The sequence below is a fragment of the Amphiprion ocellaris genome, chromosome 13, assembly GCF_022539595.1.
Source record: "Amphiprion ocellaris isolate individual 3 ecotype Okinawa chromosome 13, ASM2253959v1, whole genome shotgun sequence".
Lineage (NCBI taxonomy): Eukaryota > Metazoa > Chordata > Actinopteri > Pomacentridae > Amphiprion > Amphiprion ocellaris.
The window spans coordinates 33792131-33810366 of record NC_072778.1 but is presented as its reverse complement, the minus strand read 5'-3'; the positions used below and the strand labels follow the sequence as shown (position 1 = coordinate 33810366).

The 18236-nt window shown below is 40.3% G+C and overlaps 1 protein-coding gene across 1 annotated transcript; it reads left to right on the top strand.

Annotated features, from left to right (window-relative positions):
- The first annotated feature begins 507 nt into the window (after positions 1 to 507).
- Positions 508 to 5971, top strand: adrb2a (adrenoceptor beta 2, surface a). Its single transcript, XM_023298190.3, has 2 exons — positions 508 to 686; positions 947 to 5971. Exon 2 carries the CDS (start codon positions 947 to 949, stop codon positions 2198 to 2200), a length of 1254 nt encoding a protein of 417 aa, XP_023153958.2. The 5' UTR covers positions 508 to 686; the 3' UTR covers positions 2201 to 5971.
- The last annotated feature ends 12265 nt before the right edge of the window (positions 5972 to 18236 follow it).

The window sequence follows — 18236 nt, the reverse complement described above, 5'->3', positions numbered from 1 at the left end:
CAGGTAAAATATTATGGCAGAAAATAACACATGAACAAGCCACATTTTTGTCAGGACAAGAGGAGTGGTCAAACCCAGACCTCCCAGTAAATCATAGATCATACAGTCATGTTGGTTCAACTTGCCAGTTGGAAAACTTGTGAATTCAACCTTTTCAAAGAATTAAAAAAAAAAACCCAAAGCTTCACCTGCTTTTAATACAATCCAGACTAAGCAGAGAGAACTGTTAGACACTCCTCAGGGCCACGACTGCACAACTGGACTAAACATAAAACATGCATTCAAAAACTAATTTACCATATTATTTTTAAAAAATAAAAACCTAATTTGAAGCTTTTCCTTGTGTTTGCAGCTTGTGTCTCATGCAGCCCTGCAACAGCGACTGCAGGGACAGCGTGTTCAAACTCCTGAGAGCTCTCAGCACCCTCCACAGGCTGGCTGTCTGATTGGCTGAGCACTGACCGTGATGTCATCACTGCATGTTATAAGGGCTCTGACAAATAGCCTGGGAGACACATTAGAAGAAACACTGTTCAACTGAGGGACGGGGTTAGTGAGACACAGGGAGATCAAGAAACACAGAAAGTAGAAAGGACATGTGATCCTCACTACTTTGAAGGAACTATCTGAGCAGTGATATTTTTACTTTGTATGGGAGGCAGGAAGCAGAACAACTGTCTGTGGAGGTTTGTACTTTTATTTCTGTCTGACTTGTTTAACACGTTTTCAAAACTTGCTGGAGCCTAACAGTGTGCAATAAATTAGTTTTATGGGTTTTGGTGCAGCATTTTCAGTCTGTTGGCAGTGCAAGCTTTAAATGCATGTATTATTTCTGTAAACATTCTATTTGCAATTTTCTTCTATACCTATCAGACAGTTTTTACATTTAAATACTGAATTTCACTTCCTTGTGTATGTGTGTGTTTTCCACATATGGTTTCTTCAGATGGGAAGTACAACCCCCCCAGTGTACCTCAATGTGAGTGCAGAGATGAACTCGTCTTCAGACCCAACTAGGAATGAGGAGGGTTATAGTGAGGCAGCAATGATCCTGCTGGGCATGATCATGTCCTTACTGGTTTTGTGCATCGTCTTTGGCAACATACTGGTTATCATAGCGATTGCTCGCTTCCAGCGTCTCCAAAACGTCACTAACTGTTTCATCACATCCCTGGCCTGCGCTGATCTTGTCATGGGGCTCATTGTGGTTCCTTTCGGTGCCTGCTACATCATTTTCAAGACCTGGCACTTTGGGAGCTTCTGGTGTGAGTTCTGGACTGCTACCGATGTGCTATGTGTGACCGCAAGCATCGAGACCCTGTGTGTCATCGCTATAGATCGTTATTTGGCCATCACTTCTCCCTTCCGCTACCAGTCGATGCTGACCAAGTGCAAAGCTCGCATTGTGGTTGTGCTGGTGTGGGTGATTGCCGCCTTAATATCATTCCTGCCCATCCACATGAAGTGGTGGATATCAGATGATGAGAAAGCTCAGGAGTGCATTAAGAATAGTAGCTGCTGCGAGTTCTACACCAACATGGTCTACGCCATCACCTCCTCCATCATCTCCTTCTACATCCCTTTGGTCATCATGGTTTTTGTCTACAGCCGCGTTTTCCAGGAGGCCAAGCACCAGCTGAAGAAGATTGACCAAAGTGTTGGACGTTTTCATAATAGCGACAACAGCAACTTTAAGTCTTTGGAGGCCAACAACGGGCGTGGCCAGAAAAAAGTTAAGTTTTGCCTGCGGGAACACAAAGCCCTAAAGACACTAGGTATCATCATGGGGATCTTCACTCTGTGCTGGCTGCCCTTCTTTTTGCTCAATGTGGTGGTGGCCATATGGAAGGTGGAGGACATTGACCTCACCTTTAGGATACTCAACTGGATAGGTTATGCAAACTCTGCTTTCAACCCGCTGATTTACTGCCGGAGTCCTGAATTCAGGTATGCATTCAAAGAAATCCTCTGCATGAAGAGGAACCGACTCGGCACTCCTGGACACGTGAATGGATACATCTACAGCAGGCACAGCTGGCAGAGCGAGCAGCAAGGGAGGAGTAAGAACAGCTCAGAAGACAGTGATGCCAATGAAGGCTGTCTGGGGAAAGAAGAGGGGGTCTGTAGTGTTGTGGACAGAGCAGTGGATCCAAATGGGAATTGCAGCAAAAGCTTATCGACTGTAACAACTGCCCTGTAAACTTGGAGCTCTGAGACTTCTGTGGGCAGGGAAATCCACGTGTTTACACTGCTACCATAAACCTCTTTCCAAATGACTGATAATGAAGGTAAGCCCAGTCGAACTGAGTGGCAGAATCTCTGTAAAGAAACTGTACAAACCATGTTCAGCTGAGGAAAGCATTTCTTTTCCTTTTTCAAACACAGTGAGTAAGTACTCTAGGTAGATCACTTTCCCTTTTTGTTACATTGATTTTATTGCCTTTACATCTACCTCATCACATCTTTCGATATTAGAATCTTAATTGACATTCACATGAACTCGCTTTCCAAAGGAGGTTAACTAGGGCAGCATCTCAGCTCTTTATTTACTCAACTAAATGTACTGTGGATTGTGGATCTGATAATTATCTGGCTTCAGCTGAATTTGTGGGCATGTTATTTATCCCCAAATTCTTCAAGAAAAATCCCATAATAGTGATTGATGTAAAAAAAATGTTTTTGAATTGCAAAGTCGCTGGAGGTTGTCAGCTCCTATTGAGCACACCAATTTGGCATGGATATCAAGTAACTTGTTTCCATCAGAGAAAGGAAGAGGTGCATGGAAGGATTAAAAATAATGCCTCTCTGGTGCTTTGTTTCAAGAAATACATTCCAAGTCAACCAAGATTTTAATCCTTTAGTTTGCATTTTTTATGATTGTCTGAGTGTGAAAGATGATCAGCAGCAGGTGTGACCAAACCTCACTCTATCTCTCCTCACTGCTCAGCAATGTTGTGAGGCCCTGCTCCCTGCTGTAGTCTTTTACAGGCTGTTGCATTTGAGTTTCTGTTGCCAGCAGATAGCACCACAGATATGAATGTTCACAGTGAACTACATCTCTGGTGCGCAATGAGAAACGCCTGTGGCCAACCTGAGTTAGTCATAAGATAAAACTTGCAAGTTTGTGTACACTCTATCAGCAAGATTCTGTTATCAGCACGTAAGATATTGAATATCTTTCATGGCAAAGCCGATGACATTATGGATAATGTGACTGATACTGAATATTGACCTTTAAAGCTTGCAGATCTTTCTTGTATTGATTCCAAATGACATTTTTTCAATTTTACTATGCACAGCCCAAACCTGTCACATCTTGCATTCTGTCAACCTGCTCTTCTGTGTGACATATAAACCACTATTTGGGACATTGTCCAGTCATCAGACAAGTGTAATAGAAATTATCAGTCTTTTTATTCCCCTCTATGCAACAATAACAGTTGTCCCCTTCTTTGCACAAGCCTTGTTTGTTTATTAAATCCTGTGGTTGCTGCGTTTCAGCATGTACAGTGTTTACTGAAACCAGAGAAGCAGTTTCCTCAGTCATGGCACAAGGGTACAAACCACACGTAATAATAAACAGTGCGTGAAAATAGCCAAATGATAACAAATTTCCAGGCCTGAGACATGACGTTGGTGACTACCGAGGCCAATAAACAGAGATGAAAAAAACAGTCAGTGCTCCTGCATAGTGCACCTTTGTCACCACTCAGTAACATTTCCCAGAGTCTAGTCAGTGTCTACAGATGCCTGAAATCAGTTTAAGATTCATAAGATACTGAGGGGCCCACAGAAGAATGCAGTTTCAGTTCTCTAAGTCAGTTTTGGTCTCTCTTTTCTAGACACTTCTTGATGTCTCCAGGAAACGCCCTAAATCCAGCTGAGCCCAGCCCAATAAACATGTATAAATACATCATCTCCGCTGTTTAGCTGCAGAATCAGATAACTCGCTCTGAAAAACAACATGGAAAAAAGATTAGAGGATTAACAAGTATACAGTTTCTGATTTGCAGGTTTTGATGAGATCCAAAGGGCTAACCTGAAATGAGACTTTCTTTCTTATCGCCCATCTTGGGATCGCAGGCTCTTGGAAATGTCAGTTTTATACAGAGGCGCGCATTAATGGGGCATGAGCACTTAACCTTCAGGATTTTAATTGGACAAATCAGCCACTTTTCCCCATGTTAAATGGCTTGCAAGATTATTAGTACCAAGAGGGTTAATGAAGGTGTGGCTACAGATGTGACCCCTCTCCCCTGCCAGCATGGCTGTCTCTAGTATGTTCTGATCAAAGTGACAGCATGCTAAATGTGGCGACTGAAGGCGGGAGGTGGGGGGGAACAGGGATTCTCTGCCAGTCTAAATCGGTGTTAGTGACCTGTGTTTTAGTGCATGTAGCATTGCCTCTGCATGGATAAGGTCAGATGACGCCATGAAAACTGTGAACTTTGTTCTCTCAGAGGAATCTCTATGTACTGTATTGCTGAGTTTGGTCAGTGCTGTTGTCACAGACCTTAGGAACAGACGTAAATACAGTGTCGCATACGTCAGTGTTTGCCATGTGAAAAACAAGCTTTCCACTATGTTGATCTTTTTCTGTTTTTATTTTTATTTTTTACAGCAAAGTAAATGCAAGGGGTTGAATGTCAAAACAAATGATCTCTAGCATCTTTTAAATGTTTTCACTGTACAGCATGCACAAAGCACAAAAGATTCTAGACCAAGTTTTTTTTTTTAATATGTTGTATTTATTCGCTCACAATCAATTGATGTGGTGGTTCTAAATGAAGTCCATGCTGTTTTTTTTAAGTCTGTATCTGAAACATATGTAATTTTAGAAGCACCGCGCAAGTGATTGTTTGCATGTCTGCTTTATATTTGTGATGATGTGTTTGTGATCTGTTTTGACCCAAGGTTATGAACTATATATCCACACTGCTCCCTCCTGGCAGTGGCCTATCCTTGCACCTCTGCTGTCTCAAAGTTATTAATGGTTACTGTTTCATCAATATGCCTGTATAATAAGGCATGTAATTCATGCCTTCACCTCCCCAGTTGCTGGAGGACACAACACTGTTATATGCAATGAGTCTTGAATGATTAGCTGACGCTACCACATTCCAAGCACAGCTGATGGTTTGGAACCATGCCTACTGATGCAGACAATGTACATCCAGTTCTCCTCCTAATGGCTGGTCCCAGATTCCCTATTTTACCCACTGGTATGGTTATACTGACTCAGCTAAAACAAAGGGGTCTTTTAAAAGTGGATTATGGGTCTCAGACAAGTCTTAGGCTATTTTACAATGTAGCATGCACATATATTCAGCATAAAATCATACAATGCATGTATTTAAATATGATCCAGGTTTAGGTGAGGTAATGCCCATGCTGTACTCACTGATCCCCTGTTGTCTCTGTTAAATAACCTACCACTTTGCCCCATGAGAATAACTCCCCCTTGATTTAGATTAAGCAGTTAACTTACTTAAAGTAGCACTGTATAGCACTTTCATGAAATATCTGTCAAGACATTGTACAACTAAATACACTTTTGAGTTCATGAACTACAAACAATTTTGCCTATTCCCCTGTACCATACTATTTTTGTGGAAATTCTGCAACTCAAAAAAAAAAGCGTCATGAGAAAAAGATCACTGCAGCATCTCGGCACAGATGCTGCCAGAGGTGGACACTTGTAAATGTGAATCTTCTATGATAGCTAATTATTGCTTTCGCTGTTGTATGAAAACCTGTCACATGTGAACCTTTCCAGTGTGCAGAGTGAAAAAAAAGTCTTCACTCAGCTGAATGTTTACTAAATGTTTGCAAGCTATTTTCGCACAAGTTCTTGTCACTGTTTGTTAAGGTAATGGAGCCTGTGACAATATATGGTGTCCTGTGGTATTTATTTTAAAAAAAAACAAGTGTATGTAACATTTGTATTGAAATAAATTATTTACATGTTGCATGCAATGTCTCCATTGATGTGTCCTTCGTGATCATTAAATGGCACGAAAGTGAGTGATAGATTCTCACTTTAAAATGTGAAAGAAGGAGGTTGAAGAAAAAGGTATGCATCATACATGGATGTGGACAGCAGTAAAGTCTATTTCAGTATGGGAAAATCATCAGCATGGGATCTGGATGGAAGGATGGACAGGAAGGAGATGGGGATACTATGAAAAATGTTTCCATTCTTGTTTTAAAAGTGCATGTTTGTCCAATTCTCCAAATAATCATAGATTATACAGAGTACCTAGGGAGGAAGACAGTAGAGATATATAGAGCCATAAACATGTCTTGAAATTTGGCACTTAGTCATAGTAGGAAGCATTTTTCATGCTTTGTTAAGCGTAAAATATTTCTGTCCTAACTTGACCTTTGACCTTTTTGAATTTAAAATGTTACTTTGTTTCATCCTGTTAGACATTTGTGTGGAATTTTGTCACAGTTAGCGTATGGATTCTTCAGTTATGGCCAAAAAGGTGAGGTCACAGTAAACTCAGCCTTTTACCTCTGATCATTGAAATCTAATCAGTACACCACTGAGTCTCAGTGAACGTGTGTAACTAAATATTAATGTTGCCTGTTGGCTGTCATGTGCAGAAAGGCCTAAAAACATAAAAGCAGCATCATGATCAGAAAGGCAGTTTGACAGAAAAACAAGAACCAAACCATGTTTTGTTCCGTAGAAGTTGTCATCATGAACAGACAGGACTGAACACTATTAAATTAGTGTTTTAAATGACACATCTATTGCTTTCTCCATTCTTTGTGTAACACTTGAAGGTACAAAATGAGGCAATTAAAGATATACATATAGGCTATTCTTTGTATAATTTACATGCATGTCTTCTGTAATAACTGCATGTATTTATCATGTTCATGCTTTTCAAAGTTTCTACTCATGAAGCCAAATGAAACATGTGACCAGCTGTGAGGACTGATGAGAGTGCTGCAAATGTTAAGCTAACTATCTTACCTACCACAGTGGCACTGCAAGCAAGCTTTACTTCTAAAGCCAAGTAAAACTTAATGTCACATTAGTTTGTGGGGCGACAGGTTGCAACCTCCACAGTGCAGTATTTCTCAGCAGCGTGGGTGGTCTTAGATATCCTATCAGTGTGTAGACTAACCGTTGCAGCTCTGGTCTTTATTGGGAACAGGTAATACTCCTACGGAGGTGGATTACCTAGATCAAAGAAAAAGAAATGGAGTTATTCTTTTGACAGTGATTGATGTCACTGAAAAATAACCCTTTTACATGTTTTGAAAAGTTCTACAATTTCATTTAGCAGACGCTTTTATCTAAAGCGACGTATATCTGATAGTAGATAGAACACAAGCAATGATCTAGTCAGGAGAAAACAACCTGGATAAGAGCCATAAAACAAGTTCAAGGGTGATAATAAGACCTTGGTGTCTACAGGCAGTGCAGATGTAATACGATTATTATTAATATTTTTTTTCAGTCTGTCAAATATAAAAGTGTTCAGTGAAGAGCTGGCTTTTAGTCTTTTCTTAAAGACTGAGGGAGACTCTGCAGATGGAACACAGTTTGGTAATTCTTTCCACCACCAAGGAACCACAGAGGAGAAGAGTCTAGCTATTGACCAGCCCTTTTGTGGTGGTTGTATCAGGAGCCTTTTGTTGGTCGAGCATAGTGAGCAGGAGGGAGAGTAGACCTGAATGAGTTCAGGTCGGAGGGGTGTTTTCATTGTAGTCAAGTGTCAGCATTTTTAATTTAATGTGGGCAGCAACTGGAAGCCAGTGAAGTGATCTGAACAGCGGGGTGACGTGCTGTTCTTGGCTGGTTGAAAACCAGACATACTGCTGCATTCTGGGTCATTTGCAGAGGTTTGACTGTGCATGCACGGAGGCCTGCCAGTAAAGAGTTGCAATAGTCGATGCATGATATTACGAAGCCTGGATCAGGAGTTGTGCGGATTGTTCAGACAGGAAGGGTCTGATCTTCCTGATGCTGTACAGAGAAAGTCTACAATGGGGATGGGACTGGCTGGGCTCGGAACAGGATCGTCAGATTTAACAGGTGAGTTGAACAGATTGTACGAGTGTTAACATTTTCTGTGAACAGAAATAGAATTTATCCAAAGTTAATGTGGGTAGCCTTGCATAGCCAGACCATTCTCAAGCACGGACAGCATTGTGTAGAATGGTCTGGCTGCACCTCATTATCATTCATGTTTGTATTTCTTTAAACCAGTCACAGTTGTCTCAGTTGGGGTAAGAACAGGATACACCAACGATTCTCACTCAACATAGTGACGAGGGAACTGTTTTGGTGGAACATTTGCATGAAGGGAGGCGAGTACTGCTATTAAAATGGATAATTCATGGGGAAAAACTAGCTGAGCTGTTGTCAGGCCTGCTCCTGCAGGCTCCAGATAGTGCTCTCCCCTTCCCCCACCCTTTCTGTTTTGATTAGGTGTGCTTGGCACAGAGGCTGCGGCGGCAGGTGTGGGAGATCAGCAATCAGCATCAGTAGAAGCACGAGCAGGTGGAGCTTGGCCAATCAGAAACACCTCTGCCACAATAAAGACTGACTCCATTCATCACTCATCGTTGGACCGTGAACGGCTATCAGTTAGTTCTGTGCGCCGTTCTTTCTAGCCCTCTGATTCCAGTGAAACTCTTAGTAATTCTTCTTTGCTCTTTACTAGTCTGGATGTCTGCCTGCTAGTGCACCTCCTGTCCCTCGTTTTCCTTGATCCTCTGGTTACTGACTGTCCTCCGCTACTCTGTATTCCACCAGCTGACTTCCACCTCACTCCCTCCAGCCCTTCTGAAAATCTCTCACCTGGTCAAGTACCGCCATACAACCTCCTTCCCCCCGGCTCTCAACCCCAGCCTGTCGCCACAGTCTCCAGCCTCTGCCCCAGCTCTTTCCACCTCAGCTTGAAGGCCCCCTGGTTCTCCTGGTTCCATTTCCTCAGTCCTACCAGCTAAGTCCCAGACCTGGAATTCCAGACTAGCATAGCTTTGTGTTCTTGACATCTGTATTCTTAGAATTTTGTATCTCTGTAGTCACAGGTTAATATTTCCTCGAAGTCTTGTATTCTGGTCTAGTGAGTGTAGTCACTCTTCCGAGTTATCTTGTTTAATGTTAGGTTTGTATAGTTCTGAGTATTTCCTGAGTCGTTTTTTTCCTAGTAGGTTCCTAGTGAGTGTAATCATTTTTCTGCATGAGTTGCTCCTGTTATTCAGAGTAATTCTTAGAACTGGATTCTTCTTAGTGAGTGTTATCACTCTTCTGAATTTATCATTTAGTTATTCTCGCTCAGCTGAGTTCTGTCTTGTTTGGCTTGCCTGCCAAGGTTGTACCTTCAGTGGGTTAGTTGGTTCCTGCATTTAGTTTTCCCCTCCAGTCCGCCAGGGGCTCTCTTGAGTTATTTAGTTTAGGTACCGGTTTAGCAAAACCCTTCCGGTTGTAGTTTTCCGGTTAACATAGTAACCCTGAGTTCTTGCATACTGTCAAAAATAAAAATAAAAGTCTTTATTTTTCTATACTGGTCTCCATCTCTTTTCCTGCGCTTGAGCCTCTTGAAAACCGTAACAGCTGTTTTCTTGCACAAGTCAAACTTTGAGCAAAACTTAATATTTTTAGTGAGTAGCGTACTGCCCAAAGGTTGTTGCTGTTTCTCATAGTGAAGAGGATTTTGTAAATCACAACCCATAGACAGCAGAAAGGGATAAGAAATTCATGTAAAATGCATGGGCAGTACCTATAGTCCACTTCTGCTGAGTCAGACTACACTGTGGACTACAAGTACAGCCCTTGCTAAGTTAGTTTACATTGTGGAAGATTATAGGTGCCATTTTAACAATTTCTAAAATATCGAATTTAAAAATTTTATGGCAAAACCTTATCAGATGTCATTACAGATATGTTGCTATCATTAGTAATGTTTTTATACAGCTTAAAACATGTTGTGGGGATCTTTATGTGTAAAATACAGTGTTCACGTGTTGCTTCGTAAAGTATGGAACCAAAAAGAATTATTTCTAAATTAAATAAGAGGTTGATAATAAATTTTGTTGAAAGTATTACAAATGACTTTTTCCTGTAAAACTAAAATATGATGAGCCAAATGGAAACACTGAAAAGTCAAGCATTTTCAACCAACAAATGTTGCTGACATGAGCTCAATCGGCCGCTACAGCTGATAAAATCTGCTAGCATCAGTTGCAATTTCAGCTGACAAAACTGGTCATCGTTGACTAGAAATATCATGCTGAAATCAGACCCTGTAGAAACTGTGCCTTATGAGAATGGAATCTATATGCAGCAGTAACCGATAAGGATTAGCTTAGTAATTAGGCAGTTAAAGGCAGCATGCTGTGGCCTATAAAAACCTGTAAAACTGGAGTGCACTAAATCTACAAAGAATGTAAAAGCAATTTGTTTAAGCATTGTTGCCGTCTTGCCATCTGCACTTGAATTTTACAGTGGAAAATCAGTGCTGCTGCAAAATCATCTTCAGTGTAAATGGATCCACTTCTGCACCCTTATCTTCTAATCCTACAAAACTCAAGATTTCCCCTGCAATTTCCGTCTAAGTCATGTCTTTCAGGGGCTTAGACATGCACTGAGGCCGATCCACCGGGACATGTGCAGACATAAGTCTGGGAGTTCAGCCACATGCTCTCTGGAGCTTGATGACCAATTTTCACTACCCTACAGAGAAACTTCAAGTAATCATTTTCAACTTACTTCACCAACTTTCAGCTCAGGCCTTTCAATAAGTCCATGCATGGTAATATCTATCAACAGGCTTCAGGGACTCAGATTCTTCAGAGCGAGATAAAAGGCAATTTTCCCACATCAAGACCTACCATGTTGTCTGAGTCACAGAAGAAAAAAGCAAGAAGTGGTCTTTTTCGGCTCAGTATGGCTATTTTCTCAAATATGTTAATCGTGGCATTGACATATTGCATGGAGAGTGTGAGCATGTGAAAATATTGTCTCTAATAGATCAATATGTCCCCTGGTGACTATAGTGAACAAGGCACCACAATGTCTGCAGTCCCCTCACTCCCAAGGGCCTTACTAGCATATGTGCGTGAGTGTATCTGAGAGTGTGTGAACGTATGTGCACGCACTGGCGCATCTCAAATCACAGCTTTTCCCCTTCTGAAAAAGTAGCTCCACCTGACCTGAGGTTATGAAAGCAAATATAACCTTCTGAAGATGTGCTTAATTCTGTTTTCAAGGCCAAAGTAAATGCAATAAAACACATCTCTTTAAAAATATTTTACTTATCAAACATGCTTTTTTCCACTAGGATGATATTTTTACACAGTACCTCAAATGTTCTGATCCATAACTGTGTGAAACTTATTGTTTCTATCTTCAGTCAGCCATAGCACTGTGTGGAAAAAATAAGTGCTTCCCATGAAAATTGTTGATTTTTTTGGCATATTTGAACAGTAAACAAACATTTTGTACTCTTATTCAGTCTTTTATTTAACAAAAATATGAATAAATGTAGTAGATGTATGTTCTGTGGAAAAACAATAACTAGGCCCTTTGCTTGAAATTAATTCTTGTAGGTGCATAATTATCTACCACTCTGTTATTGACTTTCTGGGATTTGTTGTTGACTTCCTGCAAAATTCCTTCAGTTGCAAGATTTTTTTTTTGCATGTACTTCCAATTCCATATCATGATCACAATGACATTTCAGTGGGATTCAAATCTGAGCTTTGATGAGGCCATTCAATACCTTTCCATTTCTGCTTTATGAGCTAGTCCTTGGTAGATTTCTTAGTGTGCTTAGGATCATTATTCTGCAGAAACAAGCCAAGAAGTTTCAGCTGTTCGAAAGATGGCCTCAGATCTCAGTTTAGTCGCTAACCAGAAGATGTCGTTAAGGCAAGGAAGCAACCTTGACCCATAACATTTGCACTGCCAGGCCTCACAGTTGATATGAGATTCTGAAAATGTGTCTGTGTGCACCAAACATCTCTATTGTTACTGTGCTTTAAAAAAAACTCCAAAAGTCCTGTATTTGCCTTCGTTGTCAGTGGCAAATGTGGTTTTGCTTCTATACAAGAGTTCCCTTCAGATATTCTGCTTTTAGGATGAATTTGCTGGGACAAATTGACAGTCAATTAAAATCTAATTGTCAATGATTTTACTTCATGAAAGATTCATTGTGTTAAGCTGAAAACTTGTCCAGGGTGGCCCTGTGTAGGAGAAACAACAGTTTTTCATCTCTCTCCTTCAGCTTGAAAGGTTAAAACTTTTACAACCTCAAGCTAACAGCAGGGCAAAGGACACCAGGACACGTCTGACCAGATGTGGAAGACAAAAACAGATCTGTCAGGATCGTGTGAAGTCTGTGTTCTCAGGAGAAGGCCATGGGAAGATAGACCTCCAACGGATCCACAGCACAAACTTCCAGATGAAGACACTAAGATATGTATCTGAACCACATTTTGGCCCAGTGACTGACTCATACCCCCAGACAGCAAAGGACAAAACGGTCACCAGAACCAAGCTGACTAGCTTTTGACCCTGCAGGAAGACAGGGTGAAAACCTTAATGAGCTACATCAAAGGAACCACACTCACTCTTGGAAACTGACCCTTTGCCCTGAAGCACAAAACTGAAACTAAACCAATAGAAGTGGACAGCCTAAAGATGGCCATTCTATTTTCTTAGACTCAACTTTCCTTTATATTAACTCACAGAAAAAAACAACAACCTGTAAATGAAGCGCTACAATAGTCTACTGTTTTAAAGTTATATAAACCACTGGAAAATATCTTAAGAGTGTAACCCTGTTGAGGACATCTGGACACCAGCTTCCCTGACGGAGGTCGCACAAGGTCCCCTCCTGAGATAATGACAAGCAAAATTCCCTTTTAAAGACCATAGCTGAAAGCACTACTTTGAATTTTTCTTGACCTCTTTTTGTGAGTACCAGCTCAACTTTTCTCTTTGAGCTCTTTTTGAGTTTTTTTTTGTTTGTTTTTTTTTAACGTTGACCAGGAGGCTCCCCTCTGTCCACTGCTGTTCAGACCTCTATAAAATCTCTATCTTGGCAAATTGAATTTCCCCAAAATTTCAAATTAGCCTCTCACCAATTTAGCTGATGGGCTAGTCATCCCTTCATCTACAACACAATGTTACATCATAGTATTCACAGCACTGTTTGTTTGGTGTTGTGTAATATTGTGTTGTAGGTAGTAGCTGTTATCATGTTGTTAGTTGAATAAATGTTGTTATTTTAAATTTGCTTGATGACATGTAAGTCCAATTGCCTTGATTGTTTGTTGTTTATATTTCTTACACCAAATTGTATAGATACCGACTTGTCATAATTAACTTTCCCTTTTAAATCACTTCACCAATAATTCTGAAACTCCTATTTATGGCCAACAAAAAGAGCTGCATGTAAAGTATTAAAATCACAATCTAACGTAATCATCTTGTTGAATGCAATGTTGGATTGTGAATAATTTATCTCAAATAATTTGGAAAACTTTGTAAATCCCTTGTCAGACTAATGCACATCAACAACAGTTTTTTCTGAAGGCCTTAAAGAGCTCTTTAGATCTTGGCATGATGACACCACACACTTTGATGGCAACAAGAACAGCAGAGCCTCAATGTCAGAGGTTTGCATAACACAGTTTCAACATGTCCCTCCGTAAAGAAGTTCTAATCTGTGGCACCTAATCTGGGATTCATAATTCTAATTTGATATATTTGAAGGTGTGATAAACGTTGGGGTGTACTTACTTTATACATGTGACTGATTTGGTTTTTCGTTCACTTAAATTAAGAACTTTGACTACAGAATTTCACTTTAATGTTGCATTTCTTTGTTTATATAACCTCTCTTAAAAGGTTTTGTTTCAAAGAGGATCAAACAAGTGTTTGGGCAGTTATAGCCGGATGACAATGTCTTAGTTCAAAAGACACCATTCTTCCAATAGATATTTTCTAATTTGGAGTTTTGTTGATGGCGGTCTGTTCAGAATTTCTTGTAGGTGTTGAGGAGTTGAGTTGAGATCTGGTGACTGAAGGTCACAGTATATGATTCATGTAATTTTCCTCATCATCAAACCACTCAGTGACCCATCATGCCTTGTAGATATGATTTCACTTTCATTAAGATGGAAATGTGTCATTACAGGATAAACATGATCGCTCACAGTGACTTTGTATTGATTCCCAGCGACCTTTTCCTCTAAGGGGACAAATGGACCCCAACCATGCCAGAAAATGCACCCACCAGTATAACCAATGTAGTGGTCAAGTATTCAGGCCTGTCTTTTATTGTACAGCACTCATACTTTGGTCCACCTGTTGAGAATATGACTCATCTGTCCATACCACGTTTTTTTCCGTATCTTTGCAGACCAGTGCTTTTGTTTTTTCCTCAAATGAACTCTCAAATGTTCGATCATCTTTGTAATAACCCTCTCTGCATAATTGTGGATGTACTGATTTTGCCAACAGTCCATTCACATCCTGTACTGCCAAATGTCAGTCATCTGAGGAAAAGCTGCTCTTCTATTTTTCTGTTTTGTGCACTTCAGAACTTCAGAGGACAAATATGCCCACATGGCAACAAAGTAGAGTAAGCTAAAGAAACAAGTCCTAGTTCATACGACTTGCGCTGTAAATCATTTGTGCAAATAATAAGATAGCAATGAGACAGACTTGACATTATTGATATAATTCCCAGTGGAGCATGTAAGGGTCAAGATAAATGGTGCCTGAAATGTTCTCTGGGAGATAAATGCAAGGGAGAGCAGATGATTATTTCTTCGTTATCTTTTAGTACTTCTTTAGTGTTTGTCCCACCAGAGAATGGTACAAAAGTAATTTATCTGAGTTTAAATTATCTTATCTATCAAGCTTATGAACTCAGAACAAGCTCACTGACAGCAAAACACTTGGCCTGTTTGTGCAGGCTTTTTCCTCAAAAACCTTTCAAATTAAAAAATAAAATTTTACTACCAACTCCTGTCTCATAGCTCATAGCTGTCTGAAAATCAGAGATTAGAAAAACTAGATGGTATAACACATTTAGATCAGCACTATGAATACAGCTTCGTAATCCAATACATAAATGCTCTGCCGCTAATCCATTATAATCATTCAATAAAATTATGAAACCCGTTATAAAATCCGTTATATATAATTGGTTTTCAACAGGTTCTAACATACAAAGTTACTGGCTTGTCTCAGGAAAGCTTGAACCACAAAAGTCTCACTGCCCGGTCAAACAAGGCCAACCTAAAGTACAAGCATTGGTCTGAACTTTTTCAATCTTTGTTATAACATTAGGAGTACTCCAATGATTCTCTTATTTTTCCCCTTTGTTTTGTTATTTTTTTGCCCAATTTTACTATTTCCTTACATTGTTACATTGTGTTTTGAGCTTGGCTGCATGCAATAAATAAATGATTCCAACAAAATATCATTTTCCACTTCTGTTTTTCTTGTGCACCCTTTTTCTGCTTATTCAATAATAAAGTGGCTCCTGATTTTTTTTCTCTCCACAGACCACAGGAGTATTACATCAACACTTCCCAGGGCGCTTGTGTCTAGTATATATGAGCATCTCTTCCCAGAACAGACAGGCTACAAACTGCACACATCTGTTTGTGGTTTTCTATAATGAAAAATGCATTCTGGGTATAGTTTTGAGGGTCAAGAAAGTTGCTTTAACTGAGCGTACGGGTGGTCACATATAATAAGTTAACTACTTACAGTCAAACGAGAAGGTTGCATGATTTAATTTCAAGTGTCAGCCTCTTATTTCAAGTTTTATTAGTCTCTTTTTGGCTACTGATAGTTTCAGGCACATTGACACAGGCCAAAGGGAATGCAGTGTAATAATACCATTTAAAATGTGCCTAAGCTCTGTCTCCTCTAATGGCTCAATTATCAGACAAAATAGCAGTCATAATTTGCTTCCATGGAATCAATTTCCCTCCTAGCCAACTCTAGTGTATTGTGTCCTTCATTCTAGGCCATTGTATTTGCTGATGGCTTTGGGAAGTGCCACTTTTAACTGCTTTAAAAAGGTCAAATCAGTGCCTCATACGGTGCTGCAATACACTTCTGGATGTATGTAGTGGTGCTGCATGGTTTAGTGTGATCTAAGCTGCAGGAACTGACTTTTAAAGAAAGCATTTATCAGCCAGCAGCCTCACTGTTATACAGGGCAGTCATCAGCTTGACTGGTAAAATGGAAAACTGACATTAACCATGCACCTCAAAAGACTGCTCTGCAGCCGACACCGACGGAACAGCCTGACGAAAATCAGGCCATCGCTGTCCGTAAATGCGTCTCGTTCAGAAAATGTTCATCGTTTTAAGTCATTGTAAAACTCGGGAACACCGGAAGGGGAGTTACTGTCACATTTTTGTCGTCTCCTAACAAGAGTGGAAAGTCCTAGTCTTGACCCGTTGTAGCCAGACGTGTCAGACCACGTCACGACTGGACTCTGTAAGATTGCTCTTTATCCCTTTGACACTACAGTAATCTCCCCCAAGCATTCCCTGACATGCTCACATGGGACAAAGATGCTTGTCAGTTGGATGCCTAATATGGTGCTACAGATAGTGTGAGGCTGGTGTGCAGAGGTAGCTAACAAGTGTTTCTAGATGTGTGTGCGTGTATTTATGTGCAAGGTCTTTCCAGCTCATGGTTAGTGTCCGGTGGCAAAGAAGCATCCAGCCGTACGCCACAACTCAACAGAAAAGTATGGCATGTGAAATGGAATCTATGAAATGAATTTAAAACACGTCCAGTGCCAATAGTAAATACTATAATACGGGCAGTGCATTCCATCAGATTCAGGTGAATGAACATGCAGTACTTCATTTGCTATTCGCACTTCCTAAAACTTGTCATGACAAAAGAAAGTAAAGCCACTTTTTAAAATATTTTTAAACATGAATTAGACTCACTGTATAGCTCTTAAAAGGTCCCATACTGTATTTTCCATCATATTTGTCACTGAGTCAAACCCACCAAATGTTCTGCTGTTGGCCACAAAGTGAACACATAACTCTTTGTGCTCTCCCAGCATCTGAAGAACCAAAGACCCAGTGGATTACTTTAATTTTTGTGATGGCAGTTTCACCACAACAAGAGGAAAATCCTTAGTTTTACTTGTGTGATTAATGACACTAATTGATGACACCAATGTTAGTATTAGCTTTGATCATATGCCTACAGGTCAGAGCTCATTAGAATCTGTAAAACTGAGAGATTTCAGAGAAGGCAGACACTTTAATAGCAATTTAAGAGTAAAAACAAAGGACTAGGTGGACTCCTGTGTTTTTGTGTCCAGCTTCAGTGCAACCTCAACTCAGTTGGTGTTTCCATCTGTTTGCTTCTCTCCTGCTCTCTGTGCTCAGATATACTGCACTGTAATACAGCTGAATTCCCAATAAAGCTGTTCTCATTTGCAGATTTTTGTATTTCTGTTTTCAGACAATGGCATGAATATGAAATAGTGACAGCCAACTAAGATTGCATGTTAACCAGCAGTCACTTCAGTGCCATTTTCAAGGTGCGGTTCTGCATCGCTAAAATGCTGATTTTAAAACTGTAGTCTTGTCTGACAATCTGACTATACACGAGTTAAAACAACAACCATGCTGTGAATTCCTAAACAGTAAAAAATCCTGTCCCTCCTATGTCTGTGTTCGCTACTGTGCTGTCGGTAGTTTTGTTGTCAATCACAGATGCAGAGACAGTTCTCCTCCTGAAGGGGGTGTGGACAGCAGCAACAAAATAGTTATAGCTCAGCCCCTTTTAAAGGTAAAGACACGGAAATAGCCCATTTAGGACAGGGCTGAGACCCAGTGTTATACAGTCATGAACCATTGCAGCTGAAAAACGGAGACACGTTGGGAGACTTTTTAGAAAAGAGGCATAATATGAGACCTTTAGAAAGTAAATTGAATGTGGGATAGGGGATAAAAGGCAGATGAAACACCCCCCCCCCCCCCCTTTCTACTTCCAGCACCTGTATTACTTTTCATGGCTTGGACTATACACACCCATCTTCAAACTCAAACTTCATTTTCATTTCAACAGCACACCTATAAAGTTTTGTGATGGTCTCTTGCAGTTCATTGCAAAACCACCTTAATGGTAGGTTCTGGTACAGCATGTGTCTCCAAGACCATATTTTGCCCTGATGACACACAGAGACACACATAAAGACAATACAAA